General features: G+C 33.1%; 1 protein-coding gene across 1 annotated transcript; it reads right to left on the bottom strand.

The window, feature by feature from the left end:
- Positions 1 to 7,168: 7,168 nt before the first annotated feature.
- LOC124540523 lies at positions 7,169 to 15,156 on the bottom strand. The gene is made up of 7 exons (XM_047118162.1): positions 14,959 to 15,156; positions 9,633 to 9,757; positions 9,237 to 9,370; positions 9,122 to 9,164; positions 8,716 to 8,839; positions 8,024 to 8,168; positions 7,169 to 7,940 (listed from the first exon to the last, which is right to left on the bottom strand). The coding sequence occupies exons 2-7, from the start codon at positions 9,755 to 9,757 to the stop codon at positions 7,246 to 7,248; spliced, it is 1,266 nt and encodes a 421-aa protein (XP_046974118.1). The 5' UTR covers positions 14,959 to 15,156; the 3' UTR covers positions 7,169 to 7,245.
- Positions 15,157 to 20,721: the final 5,565 nt, after the last annotated feature.

Below are 20,721 nucleotides of genomic sequence, written 5' to 3'. Positions count from 1 at the left end.
AATTTTTAATTTAATTACTCAGTAATGCCTTTCTTAATAATTAATATTTGCCCTTAATCTGGCGTGATGTATTGGTATCTGGCATGATGTATTAAAAACCTCGTGCATGGGAGTAATTTCAACGAAATTCATCCACCAACCAATATGCTCCAAACCTTCTCCTCGAAGGGAGAATATACCTTAGCCCAGGTGTAGGATATTTACACAAAGAAGCTATACTTATTGTTATATCAATATTAATAATTCAATTGTATTATTTTATGGACAGACAGTTTTATAATATGTATAGACTATTTCTAGACTGAGTTATATTCAGACGGATCGATAGGGAATGTCTGACACTGTTCGAGATATATTTCACCAGTCGGTTTTAAATTTAAACAAAATTTAACACGAATCTCACACACTGATACCCTTTACCGATTCAATGACAAGATATTATGACTGCAAGTAAAAAAGTCCTGAAATTCTAATAAAAACAGAAGCTTGACAAAACATACTAACATCATTAATGCAAAAGTGTTTTTTTTTTATTAGACTTGGTCCTGTTAACTATACAGGTGATCATGAAATATTCTATACATGTCAGTGATAGAGAGACAAGGAGGAAAGTCTAATCTCTCCTTCACACGTGGTAAACGTAATCAAAATTTACTTTATTCAAGTAGGCTTTAACAAGCACTTTTGAATCGTCATTTTACAATTAAGTGAAGCTACCACCGGTTCGGAAAGTAAATTCTACTGAGAAGAAGCGGCAAGAAACTCAGTAACTACTCAAGGAAGACTCATCTAATGGAAAGTGATTATCACCTCCATGAAAATCTGCAACAGAGGGGGGGGGGGGTCTTATAAGGCGTATTCGTCTTCCCGTTATTTAGGTAATAAAAAAGTATATTATTATTTAATTTGACTAATCATATATATAAAGTATATCTATCACAGTTATTTAAACATGAATTATTAATATATAATAATTGCACAATTACAATGAAATATCCAAAACACAAGTACAAGGATTAATATAATTTTCACAACGAGTCCTCTTCAGCGACAAAGGCAATGCGAATAATGTTCCGACGGTCACAGACGACTTTAATAAGCGTTAAAAAACTAAATTCTTTAGGATCGACGACCAGTGGTTGCTAATACCAAGCGAATTTTATCTGAAACATCTATTGGTAGTAAAATTGACAGGTGTGACGTCACGACATGCGGCATGACGCTTAGGTACTATACACAAAAAATACACACACACACATATATATTTTATTTTCTTTCTGGATATAAATTATTGATTGCGTTTAAAGTAATTTTAGAAAATCGAATCACTTAATAAGCAATCAATATTTAATTTATATTCTGTGGGTCTTATCGTTCAATAACCGCTAATATAATCATCTTCATTTGAAACTTTACAATTCCACTTCCATAATCCAAATCTGAACATAAATTTCACAAGTTTGAATTATTTATATAAATGAGTAAAGTAACAGCCTGTAAATGTTCACACTGCCATTAAGGAGAGGGTTTGCAACATATTCCACCACGCTGTTCCAATGCGGTTTGGTGGAATGCACATCTGGCAGAATTCCTCACAGGTTTCCTCACGATGTTTTCCTTCACCGCCGAGCACGAGATGAATTATAAACACAAATTAAGCACATATATATAGTGGTGCTTCTTTAGATTTGAACCCGCAATCATCGGTTAAAATGGACGCGTTCTAACCACTGGGCCATCTCAGCTCTTCACTGGGCCATCTCAACTCTTATATAGCTCTTACATATAAATTTATGAAAAATTTATTTACAGTTATTCTACCGCCAAATAACAGTACTCAGTATTGTTGTGTTCCGGTCTGAAGGGTGAGTGAGCCAGTGTAACTACAGGCACAAAGGACATAACATCTTAGTTACCAAGGTTGGTGGCGCATTGCCGATGTAAGGAATTGTTAATATTTCTCACAGTGCCATTGTCTATGGTTGGTGGTGACCACTTACCATCAGGTGGCCCATATGCTCGTCCGCCAACGTATACCATAAAAAAGTACCACAAAGAACAAAAACAAGCGACCATTTATTATCTCAGTGTACACACACTGCACACACACATAGCTACAAAAAGAAACAGCAATTAAGAAATAAATATAAGGCGCAACAACTTAATCTATGGAGATTCAATGAAAACATATATAAAGTAAAACCACAGTAAACAAGCATTTCATTTTATATATATCCGTAAAACCTACCAGGCATTAAAAGCAAAGGGATTATGTCGAATCAATAACGAATGTAACCGTGTAGTGGTCGTATTCATCTATTTCGACCCGAATTTAAGATTACCATCTATTTTCTATTAGAGTACGTTGTCCTTACTCCCAAAAGGGGTTTATTGTTGAAATCAACACGAGTAAATAAAGACAATTGTGGCACAAATTAATTTTACATATTGTTATTTATAATTGAAAAAAAAAGTAGCAACAGCTAGTGAACTATAGAAAAATAAATATATATGTCAATGAAACTACTTGATCGATTTCAATGAAACGTACACTATTCCCTAAGTTGAACTGCACCTTACTTAAAAAAAAGGTCATACCAATACAAGTTTAAAGTTTAAAGAATTTGTAAACAAAAATACAAACATAGTTACGGAATTAGGCGCACATGCTTGGAAGCCTAAATCAAATCAAATCAAAATAAACTTTATTCAAGTAGTCTTTTACAAGCACTTTTGAATAGTCAGTTACCAATTAAGTGAAGCTACCACCGTTTCGGAAAGTAGATTCTACTGAGAAGAACCGGCACGAAACTCAGTAGTTACTCTTTTTCAACATTTAAAAAATACAAAGTAATGTTAGTTAATACAATTATTTAAATTAATATATCCTGCGTGGAAGTCAACAGGTATTAATCCCACGCTTTACCTAACTCCAATTCAAAATTATCATCTCAATACTACTTTTAAGTTTCGAGAAATTCATGAACAAACATACATATACTTACGAAGTTAACACATGCTTGGAAGCCTAAATGGATCATATACGCAAATGTAATTCATTTCTAACAATGTTACCAACATATATGTCGAGCTGACAACCTCCTAAGTCAGTTCAAATAGTTTTAATTCTAAAAACAACGCAATGCTATCAAAGAAGAATTTTCTTTACCGGAAATAAACAGCGTAAATAAAATAAATGTCATATTACTTAAACGCTTTCAACAGAGCATGTAATAATCTAGAACTGTTTATTTCTCAAAAGTGCATAGGAGTGCGAAACACAGAGTAGATTAAAATTACTGAACGCGGGAAAACTGTTTAAATGACATTTAAATGTAATTTATGATTCTAAGCTCGTGTTTTATTTATTGTCCATGGAGATGTCATGTATCTACATTTCAATTCCCCACTACTGGGCTAAGGATTCCTCTCCACTTGAGGAGAAGTTTAGATCATATTCCACCACACTACTTCAAACTGGCAAAAGTGAGTTAAAATTAGACAGGTGTATGTTTACACCACCTAGCAGATGATTTATCAACCAGCAAACTTTTCCAAAACATCTCCTTTACGGGGTTTATGCTCAGAGGCATTTTTATAAGCTGACACTATTTTTTACCAATATAAACTGTTTTACGTATCGCTTAAAATCTCAGTGGAAGCAAACCTTTACGACTTTAATCAGCTTTTAAAAATGCCTTTAACCGCTCATTTCTTACAGTCGCCTGTACTTAGCGTGATCGTACAAAGAAAACAGCCTTATTATAAGTCAAACTTCAGACGTTCTATTTTTAAAACGACAAAGAACAAACTAATGTTTAAAAAATCGAAGAATTCTTCTATGAATTAGAATTAAGCGAAGACACTTATACTAACAGCCAAATAGTTTTTAATTTAATTTAATATTTTCATTGAAAACATATTTTTGTATAAATGGCATTTGATTTAAGGGGTGATTATTGTGCATTATTTTTAAGTAGTACAGACATGATGATAATAGCCACAAAAAGTATATATGGAATATTATATATATTATGGAATTCAAGAGCGGAGATGGCCTAGAGGTTTGAACACGTGCATCTTAACCATGATTTCGGGTTCGAACCCAGGCAAGCACCACTATATATATGTGCTTAATTTGTGTTTATAATACATCTCGTTCTCGGCGGTAAAGGAAAGCATCGTGAGGAAAGCTGCATGTGTCTAATTTCGTTGAAATTCTACCACATCTTTATTCCACAAACCCGCATTGGAACAGCGTAGTGGAATATGTTCCAAACACTCTCCTTAATGGGAGAGGAGGCCTTAGCCCAACAGTGGGAAATTTACAGGCTGTTACTTTAGAGAATTCAAATATGAACTAAACATCGGCTTCAAATTGGCAAGTTTAAAAAGTATTCGCTGTAAGCATTCTCAAAATATAGAAAAATGGGAAATATTCCTCGATTAACGCTACGAAAAAATGCCATTCGGAACATTTTCATTGGATATTTCATTGATATTTCAATAAGTTATAATTTAAAAATAGTCACTATATAAATTATATGTATACGTATACATTTTGACTGCGTGGAATAGTGGTAAGAATGCCCGCAGCATTTCCCAGTTGAATCGCAATTCCGATACTCTGGCCAAAAACGAACCACTTCACTCCACTTCTGTCACCAGTGAAGGCAATATACAGAGGTGTTATATCATACTTTTAATGAAATTTTTTCATTTACCAAAATTAATATATTTTTTAGTAATATATTTAAAATATTACTATATAAATCTTGACCGCATCGCAAGGGAGACAAGTACGAAGCAGTCGGTTAGCGGACGAGCATATGGGCCATCTGATGGTAAGTGGTCACCATCACCCATAGACAATAACGCTGTAAGAAATATTAACTATTCCTTACATTGTCAATGCGCCACCGACCTTGGGAACTAAGATGTTATGTCCCTTGTGCCTGTAGTTACACTGGCTCACTCACCTTTCAAACCGGAACACAACAATACTGAGTACTGTTGTTTGGCGGTAGAATACGTAACCTAACCTACCCAAACGGGCTTGCACAAAGCCCTACCGTCAAGTAAACGTGTTAAATCACAAAATTAAAAAAAAGCAGGTTTTCTTTTAACACTTTTTCTCCACGAGTACATCTTAGTAATGTTCAAGTGTTTATTAAAAAATAATGTCAGTATTAAAACGAAATGAGATAACAACAAAATACCATTACGGTAACAACGTAGGTGCAACCCAGTAGCTTATTCGACTGGCAACATGTGTTAGTATTAAAAATAAATGACTTTCGCGAAGTTTAATAGTCGATTTATAGACCAAGATTGCACAGTCTTGGTAATATACTTTTAAAGTGTGGAAAACACTAGTTTTAAGAATGCTTGTAGAAAATAGTTTTTAAGTTGAAAATTTAAAAAAAGAAACTTTTGTACGGAATTCTCTTAGTACACCAACAATATTGCCAGTTTTAGACAATAGGTGAGTCAGATCATCTAAATCGACGATTGCGGGTTCAAACCCAGGCAAGCACCGCTGATTCATATGCTTAATTTGTCTTTATAATGACACGAGATGAATTGATTGAATTGAGATGATGAATGCTCAGCGGTGAAGGAAAACATCGTGAGGAAACCAGCATGTGACAAATTTCATAGAAATTCTGCCACATGTGTATTCCACCAACCCGCATTGGAACAGCGTGTTGGAATATGTTCCAAACCTTCTCCTCAAAAGGGAAAGGAGGCCTTTAGCCTAGCAGTGGGAATTTACAGGCTGTTGTAGTTGTTGTTGTTGTTACGATTATTTTTCTTTATTGATAACTGTAAAACTCTTTGGAAGCTATCGAAGAGAAAATAGAAGAAAATGTAAAAAAGTGATTTGTCTTTTTTCATTTATATATATATATATATATATATATAGATCAAGTGCAAGTTTATTGATAATACTATACCATACATCACTACATATTATAAAAGAAGGTCCCCCGGCTGCGTCTGTTTGTATGTTCGCAATATACTACTGAACGGATTTTCATGCGGTTTTCACTAATAGACAAAGACATTCATAGGGAAAGTTTAGGTGTATAATTTTTTTTTTTTGTATAAATAATTTGAATAATACGATAATTTTTAAACATGACAGAAAAATCAACAAACATTGAAAGAAATAAATAAATACAAGATAAATATAAATAAAAAGTAAAAATAAAGTGGTGTGTGAAATGTGCGAAGCCAGTACGGACCGCTAGTTTATATATATAACGTAGTAACAGATGCTAAGGTTACGTTTTGCTAACAACATATCAATAACATCACGTAAATTTTCCCCGGAGGCGTTGACTACATGTTAAGATTATTCCACCAGGCCGCTCCTACGAGCTGATAGATCGTACATATATATAATTGCTCCTGTTACAAGCGAGTTTCCTCAAAGATCCTCGATCATTATAAATAAATACTTTATAATTTTTTTTTTTATGTTCTGAAATGTTTAATATTAAACGCAAATCACTTTTTTTATTAAATATTAATATTAAATATTTTTTTTATTTATTTTTTTATTTATTTGATTTGACCTTATTTGATTTTAATTTTATTAGTCAATAGTAGCGTTTTCGGTATCATTGACATTATATATAATATATATATATTAATTCATTTAAAATGAACGTAATAAAATGTATTCATAAGATATACAAGATTCGTTATTTTTATATGGTTTAACCAAAAAGTATATATGTATTTGTGTAATTCTATGTTTTTTTATGGTATATGTTGTCAGACGAGCATATGGGCCACCTGATGAAAAGTGGTCACTATCACCCATACACAATGACGCTGTAAGAAATATTAAATATTCCTTACATCGTCAATGTGCCACCAACTTTGGGAACTAAGATGTTATGTCCCTTGTGCCTGTAGTTACACTGGCTTACTCACTCTTCAAACCGGAACACAACAATACTGAGTACTGTTATTTGGCGGTAGAATAACTGATGAGTGGGTGGTACCTACCCAGACGGGCTTGCAGAAAGCCCTACCACCAAGTAAAATAAAAATAATTATGTAATTATCTCAGAACTTCGGATCGGGACAAAGATTTCTTCAAGTCTTAGATACTATATTAACTGAAATGAGAAGAATCATCTTGACTAGAATAGTTTATTGACTTAACAAAATAATATATTTAAAAATAACGTGTTTAAAATTATTGCAAGTTAACACTGAATATTTAGGTAACTATAGATTGCTTTCGAAATTACTTATGTTGACAGCTACGCTGTTATCCGTGTCTAATAGATGACATTCTTCGAAATCGTTTCGTTTCTCATCGACTTTCTCATAATTGTTCTTACAAAGGAAATCACTGTCACATACGAAATCATTTCTACCATCTTCTATCATGGAATCATCGAAACTCGAGTCTCTGTACCGTTTCTCTGATTCATTGTGATAATTTTGGTATCTTTCAATTTCAAAATCTGGTGATATTGTCTGCCCTTCTAACACAGATTCTTTGCCTAGAATATCATCTGGTTCTAATGAAGCTTGAATAGAATTCGATATTTCATTGTAAGATCTAACGTTCTCGTTTTTCACTTCGTATTTCACCTCTGTCATTTCTAAATTTTCTCGATTTTCTAAAAGCGGTTTTATGTTCATTAAGTTAAAATTTGGCATCATCCTTGTATCCCACGGATTCTGGGATTGATGTTCAGAGGTTGAAGCTTCTACATCTATCTGTGCATCTTCTAACTTCTTGAAAGATCCTAAATTGTATTGAAGCGGTATTGAAAACGATGGTAGGTCAACTTGGCTGTTCTGTCGTGTTGGAAGCGCTGATATGTGTATGGCTGGTCCTTGTTGCTTCGATTTTGACATATAGCTGTTTTGATTCGATGTTTCAGCCAAATTTATTATTTGTGATGACGACACTAAAACATAAAAGAAAACCATTACCACAGAATTCAAGTTGAATGATAATATTTTTATATCCAAAATTATACGAGGTTCTTACCCGGTATGGTGATGAAGTCTCTCATCTCTAGTGCTAGGGTTGATGGAGATCTGGGGTCTGGAGACCTCGTAGATCGGGGTGGGTACGGCTCACAACCAGCCTTTTGCTGCTTACGCCACTTTGCGCGCCGATTTTGAAACCATACCTGGTTAAAATATAGTTACAAATAAAAAATCTATCTAAACATTATTATTGATTTTTATAGCACATAAATTAATTTCCTACAATTATACATACATAGTACGAAAAAAATAACCCATCTTTATTGAAAATAGTGGTAACACTTCAAACCATATTTCATACTAAATGAACCGTTTGTTGTTTGAGCTTTTCTTCTCTCTACTGGCGACAATATTTTTTTTTATTTATTACTTTTATGATTATTCTAATCTGATTTAATTAATCCGGAACATCTTAACGTGAAATCGTAGAGTTTATTTCGAACCAGCTGAATTTTACGTACTTTATCCATATTATAAATTTGCATGTAGTGTTTGGTAATTAAGGAAGATATCCTAACAAAGCCCGTATCAGATATAATCAGATCAATATCCATTAAAATCGCCATAGGCTAGTCCAGTTTCATTGCGATTCTGAATGTAGAAGCTTATACACCAGGCAACAAGAAGAAACAAGAGGTCTTTCTAAAGGTGCAATTTAATAATATAAGTGAAAAAAAGTGTCATACTGACTTGAACTCTAGCTTCTGTTAAATCTATTCTCATCGCGAGTTCTTCTCGAAAGAAAACATCGGGATAGTGAGTTTTGTGGAAGGCTGCCTCCAGCTGCTCCAATTGGACATTCGAGAATGTCGTCCTGGAAAAAAAACATTACGTTTAAAACAAAAGTTTCTACCATAGTTATCAAATAAAATGATGTTGTTCTTTATGTTTTAAAGACTGATGAATAGTAAGCGATGGATTCAAAAACAAGGACTTCTTAATTTGACAGCCTTATTTGTACTGTAATTATTGATCTCTTTCCCCTTTTAATGATAGCCCAGCGAAACGAATAGCTAGTTTACAATAAAGCATAAATAAATAACCGTAAAAAAAAGGTTTTATATCATTAAATATCTGTTCTGGTCTGGTCTCTTACCTGTATCGCCGTTGTTTTCGTTTTGGGATGTCGTTTTTCGAACCTGAAATTAATAATTATTTAATTCATTTTACTGTTTGTTAATTGAATTAATTTTCACATTATTTTTTCTTACTGTTGGGTGAGTATTCTTCATCTTCTTCATACTGCTGGTTGTCCCCAGTCTCCTCTGAGGGTTCTGGGTTGGAAGTGTACGTGTCATTGACCTCTGTGTCAGGACGCTCGCATAGTACTGATCCGGGACCTAAACTGGAAGTTAAAAAATATACGGATTTTATTTTATTCAATAATAATATCAAAAGTGTTTTTTAATTGTTTTCGTTCCATTGATTATTATTAATGATGTCAGGAATAAAAGTATGCCTTTATTTAAAAGAATCTTTCAATTTTTTTGACATAAAACGTCAAAACATGTTTTTTTACTTCCCTGCCAAATAGAAGATGGATTATTAAAACAACTTAAGCACTTTCTAAGGTACGTACACGGGTTTGAACCAGTCATATAACTTACCCATTAAAGAGATTTGGTATGTTATAACAGAAGCTAGTGGTGGGTGATACGTCATCGTTTAAAATGGCCGCCGAATCGAATCCGGACGCGCTGGCGTTCGCTTCACGATCCAATGACTCCTCCATCTGAAATGACATTTGAGACATATTTTGAAGATAATTATTTTAAATACTTGAAGATGTTTCGACGTGAACAGTCAGGGGATTTGACAGACAGTCTGGATAAAATAATTGTGTAAGACTGAGCTTTCCCTCCAAAACTGAAATAAAATTTTCCAAAACGGTTTATAAATGTATTATGAAGTAACAAATTTTTGTTACTTCATAATACATATACATAATATATATACACAAAAAAGTCCAAACCGTGTTGTACTTTCTAGTAACAGCCTGATAAATATCCGACTGCTGGGCTAAGACCTCCTGTCCCATTAAGGAGAGGGCTTGGACATATTCCACCAGGCTGTTCCACTGCGGATTGGTAGAATGCACATGTGTCAGAATTTCAATGAAATTAACAACATGCAGGTTTCCTCACGATGTTTTCCTTCACCGCCGAGCACGAGATAATTATAAACACAAATTAAGCACATACATATATATAGTGCTGCTTGCTTGGGCTTGAACCCGAAATCATCGGTTAAGATGCACGCGCTCTAACCACTAGGCCATCTCGGCTCTTGTACTTTCTAACTTTATTTTATTCTAAAGATTCTATATAAAGAAACCCTTGGTATGCTTACAAACGCTTCTTTTTCGAAAGTTATTTTCTAATTATGACAGTTGTCCTATATGATTAATTTTTAAAAATCTTAAGAACCTTTGGATATGTAATATAGTGTTTTAATTTTTTGTTTATTTAATTCACAGATGAGTTAATATTTTGTTAGTACAATGTTCTTTATTGAATATTATCTTATAAGTAACTTATTTTCTATGTTGTACTATATTATGAATAACTTTGTAAGTAACTTTGTTAATTCTTTCTAATTTTTAAGCGACTTCAAAAAAGGAGTGTTCTCAATTCGAATGTATATTTTTTTTTATGATTGTTCGCCGATTACTTCGCCATTTATGAACCGATTTTGATTATTTTTTTTAGTTAGATAGAAGATACTCCTCGAATATCGGATATCAGGGTCTCATGATGGGATCCTCGAGAAATCGATGGGAAGCCTCAAATTTTATAGGCACATGTATCGCGTTTTACATATTTTCAGAAGTTCTATTGTTATAATCCCAAGAAGAAATAGACAGAATTTTAGTATTATAATATTATTGTAACTACTTCGCTCTTTAGCGGTGAGGTGTTTTGTAAAATCATAAAGTTTTATTGTAATAATAGTTGAATTTCGTAGCAATATTAACTTAATTTTTTTTTGACTTTTCATTTTGTTTACGACAAGACTTAAGTTACACTATCGTAGTATTACAATACAATTTTATAGAGCAGTTTCTCTTAAACAAATATGTAATTGGTGATCGAATCGGTTTATAAATAAATTAAAATTAATCAATAAACTTGAATTGGACGAGACTTGATATAGAAATCAACGATTATTTTTACCAAAATACGTTCTGACGTCATAATAAACAAGTAACCTAAACGCCATATTCGTTGTAAAATCAATGTTTTCCTTCAAACAACTTATCGCGTGCTTGCCAGAACGTATTTAGTTTAACTTTCGTATTAATCAGGCGACATTTAGAAAAAAAAAGAAACGTTTCACTAGCTTTTATTCTTGGAGTGTTTTTTCGTTTGGTTTGAACTTTGAAAACTGTACTTACTACATATTTCTCAAACATTTGAAATAATTCGTAAAAGAAAATAGTTTTTCATATTGTTTTTTACAGAATATATTTTCATTTTTTTAATTAACAACACGAAAATTGCATTACAATTTCGAAATTTAAATGTATTTACCCACTAAATTCATCTAATTTAGAAAATAATAATGGATATTATTAATAATTCTTAAATATACTGTACTTACTGAAAAACTATTCAAGGACAAAGGTCAAAGGTGTCAGCTGACCAATTTTCAACTCTATGCGAATGATTATAAAATATATATATGACAGTTCTATAAATAATCTAATATATACTTTTTGTCACTGAAAGTGGCGACGTGTCAACGTGCGATGTTCGGAAAAGTCCTCCTCGCGAAGACAGGATTTGGAGGTTATTCCACCACGTTGCTTCAATGTGGGGTCATATTTGTCATAGATATGCCATATGACTGAATTTTAAGCTACTCACATTTACACATATTAAGCTTGCAAAAAGTATTTTCTTGGTCAAATTTGAACCCAGAGCATTCAAGTGTTCTAAACACTGTGGTCATCTTAAAGGTAAGCAAGGTAGCCGTTTCTATAATAAATTCCGCAGACATTTTTAACTTTGCCGTTTCGTAAATTTAAATCGCTTATAAAAAATACATTGGTAAAAAAGGCATATTATTCGATACAAGATTTTATAGATGATAAAAAAGCGTGGAATTAATACCTGTTGTCTTCCAAGCAGGATATATTAATTTAAAAAATTCTATTTAACTAACTTGACTTTGTATTTTTTAAATGTTGAAAAATAGTAACTACTGAGTTTCTTGCCGGTTCTTCTCGGTTGAATCTACTTTCCGAACCGGTGGTAGCTTTACTTAATTGTAAAATGACGATTTAAAAGTGCTTGTAAAAGCCTACTTGAACAAAGTTTATTTGGAATTGATTTGATTTGAAATCGGAAATATACTAAAACGTAAACAAACAACCAACATATATCCTAATATTATAAATATAAAAGTACTGATTGTCTGTGCGTTACGCTTTCACGGTCAAACCACTAAACCGTATTTGATGAAATTCGACATGAAGCTAGATTGAAGCTGGACGACATTTGGTATGTTACAGAAACAAATGACAAGGCGTTTAATTCTGATTATACAATAAGTACTGGTTTAGTTGAAAAAAAAATTGAGAAATGAGTAAAAGAAATATAGTTACAATTCTCTTGGTGGTAGGCCTTTTGCAAGCCCGCCTGGGTAGCTACCACTCACTCATCAGATATTTTACCGCTAAACAACAGTACTGTTGTGTTCCGGTTTGAAGGGTGAGTGAGCCAGTTTAACTACAGGCACAAGGGACATAGCATCTTAGTTCCCAACGTTGGTGGCGCATTGACGATGTAAGGAATAGTTAATATTTCTTACAGCGTCATCGTCTATGGGTGATGGTGACCACTTACCATCAGGTGGCCCATATGTTCATCCGCCAACCTATTCCATAAAATAAACAAAATAAAAAATTAAATATAAATTTCTATTAAAATAACCACCAGCTATTAATTTAACCGACTGACGTTGAATAATGATGTATTATGCGTTTGGCGTTATGATGTCGTGCTATCAATAAATTTCATTATTTACACAGTCTATGCGCCAATGTAATGTTATATTTAGTTTATAATTATAATATAATACATACAATGTAGATAGGTTAGGTTAGGCCTTTTATTTAATTTCTTTTCATTAAAACAGCTTTTTAATTTGTTATCATAATATGCATATGTACATATAAAGATTTTTTCTGACTAATGATCATCACCATGTCTCATTAAAGCGTTACTATATCATGGTAGGCCTTTGTGCAAGCCCATATGTGTAAGTAATACTCAATCTTTTAATATTTTACCGCCAAAGAGCTCTACTAAGTATTGTTGTGTTCCAGTTTGAATTGTGAGTGAGCCAGTGTCAGGGACATAGAGGTAACATCTTTGTTCCCAAGTTTAATAACGCATTGGCGAATCGCTAACATTTCTACGTCAATATCTATGGGCGGTGGTGAGTGGTGACCATTTACCATGAGTCGACCCGTTTGACCACCCGCTTACATATATCTTTAAACATAATAAATATTGTAATTGGATGATTGTAAAATTAAATACAAATCAATACATATCGTAAATTAATCACGCTAATTATAATTTATTGGTAACATTTTTATAAGACGTACCGGTGTGTTATTGTTTTTCGGAAAAAGGTTTAAGTCATATACAAAATTAATAAATTGTACGTATTTAAACCCACGATCATCGGTTAAGATTAGCATCAGCTATCCACGAAGCCATCATAGTTCTCACAATGAAAATTGTAAAATTATTTGCATCAAATTAAAAGCCTTATTAAAATTGATTGTACTTTATTTAACTTGGTTCAGAAATAAATAAGATATTCTTTTAGTTTACAACGATGCATCAATTAATAATTTCGAAATATAACTTCGAATATCTAAATAATTGGTATTTTATTAATTACGTCTAATATTTTGAAATTCAAAATAATTCGAAAAAGAAAATTTAAAAATCGAATATTTAACACTCGAAATAACGTTCGGCGAACAGTAAAAAAACTTTTAGACAAGTATATAAAAAAATCGTTAAAATATTGTTACTATTTTGTTAATTCTATAAGAATAAATCAGTCAAGATTTTTTTTTAAAGTTTGTAAACAAATAATTAAATCAATGTAAAGTTCAATTATGTTGTTTGTTTAGAAGCTATGAACACGGAAGGTGATTGACCGTTATAATGCAAACCGAGCCGCGCCGACAATGCTTAAATTGAATTAAATGCCTATAATTTAGTTAAGTTTATTAAATTACTACTAAATGAGGATAATTTGTGTTTTCCCTTTGCAACTTAGAAGACAGTTTTGTTGGCGCGTTCGCGGCCGCGCGTTCCTCTTTTTCGCGCCAAAAGTTTGACATCTGTCACTTGTTTGACATCAATAATAAACGAAATGGCGGTTTTTTATGTTCTACAGTTAAAAAACTTTTTTTAATTTTGGTGTAAAAAATATAGTGTCGTGGTATAAATGTTTAAGTTTTTAGTTATAAATTATTATTAATTTTATTAAATAATTTTCGGTGATTAAAAATGTATGTGATAAATTAGTCAATAAGACATAAGTTTTATGTAAAACTACAAATTATCTAAACCGAAATGTGTGAACTTTGAGTGATTTACTAAACTAACTTAAATGTGTTTTTTATATAAGTAATTAAAAATATGTAATAATATTTAATATAAAAATTAATTTTCAATAGGATTACGAATAATTACGAATAATTCATATTTTCATAGTATTGCGCATAACCAAATAAATATATCGTTCGAACAATAAATAAATAAAAAAATAAAACAATTAAATATCTAAAATTACAAAATCGTATAACTGCTCAAAATAAACTTTCTTGGAACTAAGCGCGCACACTAATCACACATAATTAAATATTGTTAATTAGTTTATAATATAATTTAATTAAAAACTCACCCTTATAAATATGTTTCCATGCTTTATAAATGCTTTTCGATAAATGAAAAATCGCGTCGAAGGCAGCAACTATTGTCACGTGGTCGCTTGTACTGAAGCGGACAGAGAGGATCGACTGACAGTATCGGACTATAGAAATGAATGGAGCAGCTCTCATTTTTTAATAGTGTTTTTTTAAGCAAAATTTAACTTTTAAATTAATATTGATATTTTATTCTACTTCATTTTTTGGTATATGCATTTAATTTACTATATTAACCAGAGCGATATTAAACAAATTATAATAATAAATAACTGAATCGGGTTTAGTCAAATACTTTTTCATGATAATACTATTTAGCATTATATTATTTTTATTAGAACTATATATACTATATAAAATATGGACCGAAATAGCACCAAGATATTTTGACCTTCTTCGCGGCAATTTTAGTTTCAGAAATAATATCATCAAAAATTTGAAGAAATCAAGATGTTAACTATAATGTGATTTTTGATACCGAATCTGTACATTTTTTTATTTATAAATAGTCAAAAAAATAGACTCGCTAAGTTCCATTCGTTCTACACGGATCAGGGTATTTTCATTTGGTGGAAACCGAACCTAACTGGAAATAACTTAATTTGATTTCTTTTTGGTTTAAATTCCAGAACACTTATTTTACATTTGCTATTATCCTATTATAATTATTGGTATAGATTCTAGAACTATAGCTAGTGTTTATTATTATATAAATTAATGGAATTTAATAAAGAAACACATTCTCAATAGCAACTCGGAGGTAAAACTTGACGTTTTGAAACTCCTAAGGATCATTTATTTTGCACCTGATTTGATGCTCATTGCACATCTGATTATATACTACTATGAGAGTTAGGAAATTGTGAATGATTCTGAAATAATAAGTAAATTACGCATATTGATCACCGGTTGTTTTTTTTGTAAGCAATAAGATTCCTACTATGCTTAATGTCATCGAGCAAATGACAACGAGCGTACAAAGTTTAGCTTCATCGGAAGAAAGATGCGCAAACGCAGAGAAATAAACGCAATGTGTAGTAAAAACTGAAAATGCTGATTGGAACATCGTGTGCTGTTAATAAAGTAATTTCAACCAAATTATATTTACCTTTTTTTATTTTTTATTTATTTATTTATTTCTTTTTATAATAAAACATACACATTAATATATTTTACAAGCCATTAAACCATTTTCTGGTTTGTATTGGCTAAGAAAAGTATTCGCATATACTAAAAATATTTATAATTAAATGATATATTAAAAATAAATTTATACATATAATACCTCATAATCAGCTCCATGTCTTTTTATCCTGCCTAGAAAACCAGTGACGTTTACTATTACGAAACCTATATAAGTATATGCACCGTACGTTTCGGTGCTAAGCCAAGCTCAGCTGGGGGAGGCGGGCGGTGATGCCGTACAAGTGATGTGTATCGCTGTCGGTGTTGCGGCTTTAAGCGTACGTTGGGATGATTCTATTGGTGTTATTATACCGACGATTGACAATTGAAAAATTGTTTTTATCGTTCAGTGTATATCTATAGCCTAGAAACACGCAACGATTATATTAAATAAAGGTTTGGTTGCTCTTGCAGCACCTTACCAGTCAGTGTATAGAAGTTCTATATAATGAATTGTGTAATTGTATGAATTGACTTGGAAAAAACACTTGACGGTATTATTTTTAAATAAACAAAAATCAGAGTAACAAACTCCAAATATAGTGTTAGTCATACTACCTCATAGACTTAGTATTAATCATATTCAATTTTAATGTCTTATGTCTAAGTCTGTCTGTCTGTCTATCTTATCCCTAAGTTCCTTGTGATGTTTTTCTTTTTGTGTGATATGTTTCTTTTTTTTAGTATAAGGGCTTTTTAGTTTTTAGTTTTTGTTCTTATAATTTCATTTATTTATTTTCGTGTGCGCGCATGTGTATATGTTTACCCAATAGTCAGGGGCCATCTGAAAATCAGCGCTGTGCATTAGCACAGCTTATACTGAGATGAACCCCTTGCTACCTACACTGTGTTCTTTAAATTGAATTTTTTTTTTCTTCCTGTATAATCTATGTAATGTATGTGTGTAGCAAAATAAATGGTTTAAATGGTTTAAAATTGTGTTTGCGATCTTTGAAGGATAAAATCAGAAATTACGATATCCGTGAAAAGATTGAATACTGACACAGAACAATAAACTATTATATCGAAGGCCCAATGTCCGTTAGAGTAGACAAATTCTATATTGGAGACCACCCTATTAAATTATATATTTTAGTGAATATAATAAAATAGATATGTTCACGTCAGGTCTGATATATATCAGAGAAAAGTTTAGTTAATCAGTATGTCCCTAGCAGCGACTATTTCTAGAGTAGACCCAAAATTAACTTAGGGCAGGTCTGAAACAGCCTGGTTCGGTCAAATATACAAGCAATCTCGTGGACTCCCGGAAAGACAAAGTGCATACCGCTGGCATATTTAGTACCCCCGATGAATTTCGTTGGAAGAAAATGAGCTCTAGACCAGTCCGACAAACAATAAAACTCCAGACGATGAAAGAATCGAAAAAAATTAAGTTGCACAAAACACAATGCTTGCAATTTTACTTGATAGTAGGGCTTAGTGCAAGCCAGTCTGGCCAGGTCCCACTGACCCTTCAGATATTCTACTAACAAACAGTAAAGAGGCACAAGGGATATGGCGTCTTGGTTCCCAGGATTGGTGAGTCATTGGAAATTATAACTGCACTTTATTAAACCTCCTTAATTCCATCAACCAATAACATAACTCCAAAGCAACCTGAAGAATCGTGATCTGGTACTATACAATTATTACATACCCAACTCGTCCCTGATATACTACTTATATACCCACGAATATAAATTGGTCCCAAGGGTTGACGGAGTTTGGGGAATCCAGCTATTACATCAAACTAGCTGGGTAAAGCTACATCATTATCAACCATATTTATGAGAAAGAAAGAGTGCCCATGTATGAGAAAGAATGTCATATGCATGCCAAAAAAGCGAAAAATATTTATCGAGATATCTATATGTAGACAAATCTAGGAATATGAGGAAAGTGATTCTATAACTATATACAAGAGGATACTATTTCGTTGAGCGTTGGAAAACGCCTTAAGGCTGAACTGCATATGGAGTTAATATAAACGACGAGTACATTTCTCATCAATTTGTTAATCATATCGTCATTACTGCAAAGGCGCTAGACCAACTTACCGAAATATTGCAAATACTGTAAAACAATCAGATCCTTTTTTATATTTTTTATAGTGCACCCCGCACACCTAAATACCCACTGAAATAACCATCGGTACCCTCTCCGTCTTTTTAGTGGGCGCGACACGATCGTTTTTGTATGCTACTGTGACGCCCTGACGGTGAGCCCGCCCATGCGGGCCTCCAATTCCCAAAGGGTGGATTCCCGGGGTACAAAGAACCCTCCTTCGGCGCCTATTGAGGCGGGGCAGGAGGATACGACGTTAAAGTCGTATCCTTCTTCCCGGTCTTCTTCGACGGATCGGGTCTGCAGCAGTATCCATCTACCTACCGTTTCCGTTCCACTGCCTCCATCTGCGACATAGCGTTTTAGCAGAAGGAGCGCATTTTGAGCCCGCTTCGCTACCGTAAAGAATCAGATCCTATACAGGCATATTGTGTTTAAGTATATACATGCGTGACAAAGAAAGATCGGCGAGTATTGGCGAGTATACCCACTTGGGTCGATTTGATCAATTCGATGTTTGGTAGGAATCACTTTGAGTAGAAAGCCGATCAAATAATTATTCATTTGTTAAATAAAAAAAAATTAAAAAATAAAAATTAATTACAACAACAACAACACCCTGTAAATTCCCACTGCTGGGCTAAAGGCCTCCTCTCCCTTTGACGAGAAGGTTTGGAACATATTCCACCACGCTGTTCCAATGCGGGTTGGTGGAATTCACATGTGGCAGAATTTCTATGAAATTTGTCACATGCAGGTTTCCTCACGATGTTTTCCTTCACCGCTGAGTACGAGATGAATTATAAAGACGAATTAAGCACATGAATCAGCGGTGCTTGCCTGGGTTTGAACCCGCAATCATCGGTTAAGATGCACGCGTTCTGACCACTGGGCCATCTCGACTCACGACGACGAAAATTAATTAACTAATAATTAAAATTGCTTGGTGGTAGGGCTTTGTGCTAGCCTGTCTAGGTAGGTACCACCCACTCATCAGTTATTCTTCCGCCAAAATAACAGTACTCAGTATTGTTGTGTTCCGGTTTGAATGGTGAGTGAGCCAGTGTAACTACAAGCACAAGGGATATAACATCTTAGTTCCCAAGGTTGGTGGCACATTGACGATGTACGAAATAGTTAATATTTTTTACAGCGCCATTGTCTATGGGTGATGGTGACCACGTACCATCAGGTGGCCCATAAAAAAAATCTCATCAAGTCCATCGCAAATCGTAATCTACAAAAGAAATTTAGCGTTTTAACATGATAACATGATGTGATGTGTGATGAACAGGATGAGTGTTTAGCGTTTTAACATGTGACGTGATGTGTGATGATCAGGATGAGTGTTTAGCGTTTTAACATGTGACGTGATGTGTGATGATCAGGATGAGTGTTTAGCGTTTTAACATGTGACGTGATGTGTGATGAACAGGATGAGTGTTTAGCGTTTTAACATGTGACGTTATGTGTGATGATCAGGATGAGTGTTTAGCGTTTTAACATGTGACGTGATGTGTGATGATCAGGATGAGTGTTTAGCGTTTTAGCATGTGACGTGATGTGTGATGAACAGGATGAGTGTTTAGCGTTTTAACATGTGACGTGATGTGTGATGATCAGGATGAGTGTTTAGCGTTTTAACATGTGACGTGATGTGTGATGAACAGGATGAGTGTTTAGCGTTTTAACATGTGACGTGATGTGTGATGATCAGGATGAGTGTTTAGCGTTTTAGCATGTGACGTGATGTGTGATGAACAGGATGAGTGTTTAGCGTTTTAACATGTGACGTGATGTGTGATGATCAGGATGAGTGTTTAGCGTTTTAGCATGTGACGTGATGTGTGATGAGAAAAGTATGCAAAGTAAGTATGTATGCTACACTATGTATAAATTTCACTGCCTTTATATATTTTAGTGTAATGCATAAGAAAATTTCTTAATTTTATTACTTTATTGGTCGATACTTAGTCTCAAACTACAATTTTTCTATTTCTAGTAAAAACAGTTTCAATATTATGGATTCAAAACAAAAATATTGATTTGATTTGACCTTATTTGATTTTAATTTTATCAATATTAGCGTTTTCGGTATTATTGACATTATATTAATGCATTTAAAATGAAAAAAAAAAGTATTCTTAAGATATAAAAGATTCGTTATTTTTATGCAAACTCTCATCAGTTGGTTTAACCACAAAGTATATATGTATTTGTGCATTTTTTTTATGGTATATGTTATCGGACGAGCATATGGGCCACCTGATGGAAAATAATCACCATCACCCATAGACAATGACGCTGTAAGAAATATTAACTATTCCTTACATCGTCAATGCGCCACCAACCTTGGGATCTAAGATGTTATGTCCCTTGTGTCTGTAGTTACACTGGCTACATGTAATTTCAAATTCACTAAAAGCATCTAACATAGCTTAAGTTATTAAACAATAACTAAATAAAGGTCATAAAAATAAAACAACAAA

This window comes from Vanessa cardui, chromosome 25 (assembly GCF_905220365.1).
Source record: "Vanessa cardui chromosome 25, ilVanCard2.1, whole genome shotgun sequence".
Classification (NCBI taxonomy): Eukaryota; Metazoa; Arthropoda; class Insecta; order Lepidoptera; family Nymphalidae; genus Vanessa; species Vanessa cardui.
This window is presented reverse-complemented; position numbering and strand designations above follow the sequence as displayed.

Coding starts and splice junctions, on each gene's coding strand:
- LOC124540523 (XM_047118162.1), bottom strand. CDS start 9,757: ATGGAGGAGTCATTGGATCGTGAAGCGAACGCCAGCGCGTCCGGATTC. Junction 9,165..9,236: donor TGAAGAATACTCACCCAACA/GTAAGAAAAAAT, acceptor TATTAATTTCAG/GTTCGAAAAACGACATCCCA. Junction 8,840..9,121: donor CGAAAACAACGGCGATACAG/GTAAGAGACCAG, acceptor TTTTTTTTCCAG/GACGACATTCTCGAATGTCC.